The sequence below is a fragment of the Cupressus sempervirens genome, chromosome 5 (assembly GCF_028749045.1).
Source record: "Cupressus sempervirens isolate cs-2001-9-10 chromosome 5, ASM2874904v1, whole genome shotgun sequence".
NCBI lineage: Eukaryota > Viridiplantae > Streptophyta > Pinopsida > Cupressales > Cupressaceae > Cupressus > Cupressus sempervirens.
This window is the reverse complement of record NC_143122.1, coordinates 866,483,184-866,489,873: the sequence shown is the minus strand read 5'-3', so window position 1 is coordinate 866,489,873 and position 6,690 is coordinate 866,483,184. Positions and strand designations below refer to the sequence as shown.

At 32.3% G+C, this 6,690-nt stretch overlaps 1 protein-coding gene across 1 annotated transcript; it reads left to right on the top strand.

Moving 5' to 3' along the window:
* The first annotated feature begins 3,426 nt into the window (after window positions 1–3,426).
* On the top strand, window positions 3,427–5,947 carry LOC149558672 (L-type lectin-domain containing receptor kinase S.4-like). The gene is made up of 2 exons (XM_089786154.1): window positions 3,427–4,261; window positions 4,493–5,947. Exons 1-2 carry the CDS (start codon window positions 3,427–3,429, stop codon window positions 5,776–5,778), a joined length of 2,121 nt encoding a protein of 706 aa, XP_089642280.1. The 3' UTR covers window positions 5,779–5,947.
* Window positions 5,948–6,690: the final 743 nt, after the last annotated feature.

Sequence of the window (6,690 nt, the reverse complement as noted above, 5' to 3'; positions counted from 1 at the left end):
TCACATTAAGTGGGGATTTTGAAGTTAATTTTCCAACAATAAACAATAATTATTATTACACATGTGGAAAACCTTGTCTAGTTGTTGGCAACACAAGTTTAGTTTAGGTGTGAGTCAAACAGTTCTAGTTTGAATCACGTTCTTATTGTAGATGTGTTTCATTTAGGTATCCATAAGTTTTAGTTAGCTTCAAGTTTAGCAGTCATTTAAGAATGTTGTTGGGTCAAGCTACTGTATAAATTTACATCTATTATTCAATAAAATTAAGTTGGAAGTTCTTCCTTCTCTATTTTATTTCCAGTGTTCTATTTTCCCAATACTATTATAGCACATTTTCTATTATTTTGTTGAATTTTTTTATAAGCAATAATTGAATGGGTAGATAGTACCAGTCATACAAACATAGGCGACAATTGACTAGTCCTCCCAAATGATAGATTTTTCTAGTTCAATCTACTTGTTATGGGGTGGTATTTTTATTGAATGTTGATCTATTCACGTAGGCCTATACTTTAAGCAGGTAAAGCACTGCCACTGGATCTTTCTGATCTCCATTCATTCCTCAAAAAAAAAAAAAAAAAAAAAAAACAAGGTCTAGAGGCTTTACGATCAGTGTGAGAGTAGCATCTCGAAAATTGTGATGGTGTGTATGATGCGGAAGAAATGGAATTAGTGCCAAAATTGGGTTTGGTCTATTATCATCCTCAACCAGAGAGGATGCTCGGCTTTAGAACGGTATTGGAAATACTCGAAGGCCAGTCAACATTTCAAGCTCATCAGATTCTATTGATTTTTTATTTTTTATTTTATATATTACAAGTATTTATCTATATATTTAATTATTTTCCAAAAATATTTAGCTTACAATAACTAATTGCTTACTATCTACAATTTCATTAAGTTAGTAAAATTAAAAAACTTAATAATTGTGAATGAGTTTTTATTAATTACTTCTTCAATATAACATTTTTCATTAATTTACATTAATTTTTAAATCTATTTCTGGCTATAAATATAAATAACATATATAATTAAATTATTTTTTAAATTTATTTCTAGCTATAAATATAAATAATATATATAATTATATTTTTTATAGTATAAAATATTTTAATGTTAACAAATCAAAATTTCCTTTAGTAATAATTAGAAAAATATTAAAAGTTTGTTTGATAAAAAAATATGATTACTCGTTACATTGAATTAACTTTTAAAATTTAATTTAATTTTAAAAAATATATTTGAAAGAATAACTTCTTTTTCCTATTTGTGTTCTTTATATTTTTTCACATTTATAATCTGATTTAAGTAATTTTCTACAAAATGAATATTGTTAAACAATTTTTCATAAAATGCTTCATTACTAAAGAAATCAAAATTTGGCATGTTTTAAATTACATTCTATCAACACTATTTATTATATTAAATAGGTCAATTTTTTCTTAAATGGCATGTGGCCCTTGTCTTATATGATCTCATTTGATATCAAAGCCAACAACTCTTCTTTATTTCTCCAGGATCTAAGTGTTTGTCTATAATATTTGATATGAGAGTCTCTACAAAGTTTTATATTGTAACATTTGAGCATGATTAGTAATTTATTTGTGCCTCGTGTACTATATGTAATTAAAGGGATGTTCCATTCAATATCATTGAATGTAGTTTTGGTAGAAATGATCTTTTAGTTTGCATTACAATTAGGTTAAGAGCTTCGACAAATGGTATCTTCTAAATCTATATATCTAATTATTTTCCAAAATGTATAACATATACGGTAATTAGAAGATAATTGTTCATAACAAGAAGATAAATTTTGTGCTAATAAAATTCTACTATATAGCTTAGAATATATATTTTTGTTTCTTTTTGATTTTTGTTATTTTCAAAAACTTTAGACTTAAGAATAATCTAACCCCTTCCAAGGTAAACTCAAGATGTAAAGATCACCATAGCAAAAAAAAAAAAATTATATGGGCTCCATGAACCAATCTTCTATTCTTGAAAACCTACAATAGCATGTAGTGAGATGGTGGTGGAGCCAAATTTTCAATTTATTTCTTTATTTACAATTTTTTTTTTCTCCTTTGTCTTTTCCAATGCTCTCACAAATGTCATCACTAACCCACCAGCCAATATTACTCATCATTTCTTCTTCTTCTCCTCTTGATCTTTTATAACCCACAAAGCTATCTTAAACATTAGTATTGAATTTTAAGAAATGAAATAATTCAAATCAATCTGTGGAGCTTACATGATAAATAATATAAAACTATGTTTTCATCAATGTATTTATAGATTGTTGACCTCAATCATTCGAGTTCAAACACCTATAATTAAGCTTTGATTTAATTTTAAATTATAAAATTCTATTCAATCTTTGCAAAATTCATTGTACTTTTCAAATGAATCTAAAGAAAGATAGATAATACTTCTGATGTTATTGAAAGTATTTTTTTTACTACTCCTAAATTTATATAGAAAGTAGTTCCTTTTAAAAGAACAATAAGAGACAGAATTGATGATTGTGTTAGTATTTGGCTTCAAATTCAAATTTGTATCCTGCATTCAAATTATACTAAAGAGATGTTTAAAGTAATTATTTATTTAAATTTTATTTATGACAATATGTGGTTGTTACATAAATTTATGACAATAAAAATATTATTTTAATAAGTTATCATCATTCCAAAAAGCTAAAATAGAATTTTCAAAACCAAAAATAAAGATGTGTGAGTAACTAGACTTCCTATCTTCTACACATTAATCATATGATAGTGTATAACAATTATAGTTTTTTACCAAAAAATTAAATATTTAAAGTAAAACTTCTATGTTACTTTTACAAATTTATATGATAGTACATTTTTGAAATGGTTTTGATAGATTTCAATGATGGTACAACTTTTTTGAAATAGTAGTACAAGTTGATCTTATCTATATTAATTGTATGGATGTTGTATGAATGTGATTGAGAATATTATCTTTTTGTCTTTTTATAGTATTAATAAGAAAGTGTGATATATTCTAAGCTTATTCAAGATTATTATTAATTTGTTGAATTATTAAATGAATTATATAAATTTGTTATATAGATTATACAAAAAAAATGTATTTAGAAAATCTTGATATTTTGTAAAATCATTAATAACCAATCAATTGTCCTAACAAATTAGATATCTTTCAAATTCAACATTTAACATTAAAAAATATATATCCTTGCCTCTTAGTCAAAGACATTGAAATAACTGACATCTACTATAATCAATCTCAACTTGACTCAGCCAAACTTAAAAGTAAACAATCAATCTCACCTTGACTCGGCCAAACTTAAAAGTAAACAAGTTGCATAAGAAAAGGGTATAGCACTATAAGTAGTGGACTAATCCTGGAGTGCATGCACAATATCCCTTATCCCTTCGAAGCTATATGTGGATTAGAGTAGTGGTTGTCTTCCAAGAAAAAATGCTTACCTTTTGCCAGCTATGCTCCTGTTGCATATTAATCTTGCCATGGCTATTGTATAACTCGCACTTTGCCTACGCCCAGACATTCAGCTATGGGGAATTCAATGAATCAAACATAATACTACTAATGGATGCTTCAATACACTCTCACCATGTGCTCACCCTAACCAATCAAACACGGTATTCAAAGGGTCGTGTTCTGCACCCCAACCCCATCAACATAAAAGCCAGCAATAATTCAATTTTACCCTTCACCACTACCTTTGTTGTGTCCATTGGAGTTCCATCCGAGGGCAAGAGCGGGGATGGGCTCGCCTTCATCATGGTTCCCAATAAGTCCATTGTAGGCGTCCATGATTCCCAATACCTTGGGCTCGCCTCTCCTAACACAAATGGTCTCCAATCCAACCATTTCCTAGCAGTAGAACTTGATACGGCATATGATCCTGATATTGGCGATATAGATGGCAACCATGTTGGAGTTAACCTAAACGGCGTAAACTCATTTGAATCTCAGCCAACAGCCTATTGGCTGGACGACGATCATTGGAAAAACTTCAGTCTGAAAAATGGAGAGAAAATCCAAGCCTGGATTGAATATGATCATGTTGACAACCTACTCAATGTGACTGTTGCAAAGTATGGAATGCACAAGCCTGTCCAACCATTGATGTCTGTTGCGAAACTCAATCTCTCTGCAGTTTTGGATGAAGATGTTTATGTGGGGTTTACTGCCTCCACAGGGTCTCAAGCTGTTGAGGATCATAATATTCTCGGTTGGAGCTTCAGTACGGAAGGTAATGTAAAATATTATAGTAAAATAGGGTTTGAAAAGGAGATTGGGGATACCCAAAAATCCTATGAAAGCGTTTAACCCTATAAAAGTTAAGATCGATGATTTTATATTTACAAGGTTTCCTATATGTCATCTTAAATTAATATAATCATATACCTTGTAGTTTTAACTTCAGGTTGAATGTTTTGTTATCCTCTGTTGGTGTATTAATATGGGCCATGACTTTAACCAGGTATATCGCTGTCGCTAGAGCTCTCAGATCCCCCTTCATTGATCAGGAAAAGGCAGGCAACTAAATCCATAGCTTTCACAGCCGGTATGACTACAGCATCTCTGGTTGTGCTCTTTGCTGTTGTTTCCTTTGCATTTGTTAAGTTGAAACAAATAAAGGAGAGGGAGAAGATTGAGGAATGGGAGCTAGAGTTTTGGCCTCACAGAATTCCCTACGAAGATCTGAAAGCTGCCACACAAAACTTCAGTGACTCCCAGCTGGTGGGCTGTGGGGGTTTCGCAAAGGTTTACAAGGGAGTTCTCTCGAAAAGCGGGGATGAGGTAGCAGTGAAATGTATAACAAAGGAATCCACCGCAGGAATGAAGGAATTCATTTCAGAAATATCCAGCGTGGGTCGTCTTCAGCACAGAAACCTTGTTCAGCTGCGGGGCTGGTGCAGGAAGAGCAAACAGCTGTTTATTGTTTACGAGTACATGCCAAATGGAAGCCTGGACAAATTCATATTCGCAGATTCCCAAATGAAAACAACACGTGTACTTTCATGGGAGCAAAGGTACGCAATTCTGAAGGGGGTCGCTGCGGGGTTGTTATATCTTCACGAGCAGTGGGAACGCAGGGTGGTTCACAGAGACGTTAAATCCAGCAACGTTTTGCTCGATTGGGAGCTCAATGCAAAGGTTGGGGATTTCGGGCTTGCTCGTTTGTACGATCACACGCAAAATCCACAGACAACTCGGGTGGTTGGGACTGTTGGATATATAGCACCTGAAGTCACAAAAACAGGGAAAGTTACTCCAAGTTCTGATGTTTTCAGTTTTGGCGTTGTTTTGCTTGAAGTTGCGTGTGGGAGGAGGCCCATAGATTTGGCCAAGGACAGCGAACAGATTATATTGCTGGATTGGGTGAAGGATCTTCATCAAAATGGAAAAATCTTGCGCGCAGCTGACCCATGTCTTAACGGTTTGTTTGATGCAGAAGAAATGGAAAGAGTACTGAAATTGGGATTGTTTTGTTCTCATCCTCAACCGGAAGAAAGACTTGGCATGACAAGAGTAGTACAAATACTCGAAGGACAGGCGCCACTTCCCTCTGATCAGTCTCTTTCCATTTCATACGATGCGAGTTGCTTAGATGATGCAGCCACTGCTTTTGTTCATATCACAGATGAAGAAGTTGCTGCCGATCATTTGATTTCCGTTGGTGCAACCACGTCTTCAACAAGTCGTCCAACCACTTCAACAAGCGACGGTTTTGGGATTGATTCAGATTTTGATGAAGCCAGATAGTTTTAGATGTCTCTTTCGGGTCATGTTTGTATGATAATTTTCGACAGTGTGTTTGTGCTGTGGTTAGCAGCAATGCTTTGTTCTCTGGTTTCTCTCCTGGGCAGCCCTTGAAACTCTGTACTTATTCTACTTATTTTCTCTGTTAATGAGTAGGTTTAAAATTTGTCAACTGGTGAAGACGATGATATTTGGTCAAAGCACTGTCTCTTCAAGATCCAAATATGGACAGATGATAATATTTGATAAAATAATGTTGAAATACGGAAAGGTAGATGATCAAAATATGGACCACACATTCAAACATCTAGACGAGTTTGGGGTGAGAAGTCAATGCATGTGCAAAAATTGATTAAGAAGACTTTACTGTTGACAGTGACACAACACTTCTGTTATGAATATTCTGTGATATTATTTTCACAAATTTCATTGTAGATTAATCAGTTTTGTTCAAAAATAATATATAAATCTTGATATGAATACTACAGGGAAATAAATGTTATGTAGTGGGTGCCGTGGTCATTATAGTCTATAGTAATGACACTAGCAATTTAAGGTGGAGGAAATTAACGATAAAGTTATAAAATTATGTATCATTTACAAAACAATTTATTGGACTAATTATGCAAGAGCGAAAGTAATGTACTAACCTACAAAGATAAATTAACTAAGTCTATTTTAAAGATTATCACTCAAATTAATAAGTTCAAAGCTTACAAACTTTGAAATGTTCTTTGTTTCATTTTATGTATTTGAAATAGATATTGTTTTGTCACATTTCCATATATTCAATTTTAATTTTTAATTCATTCTTCACATGTAGTTTAGATTTTAAGAGGAGCGTTGTTAAAAAGATATATGAAATATCTCCACTTGTTTATATTGATGTAATTATATTTGAAATCTTCAATCAAC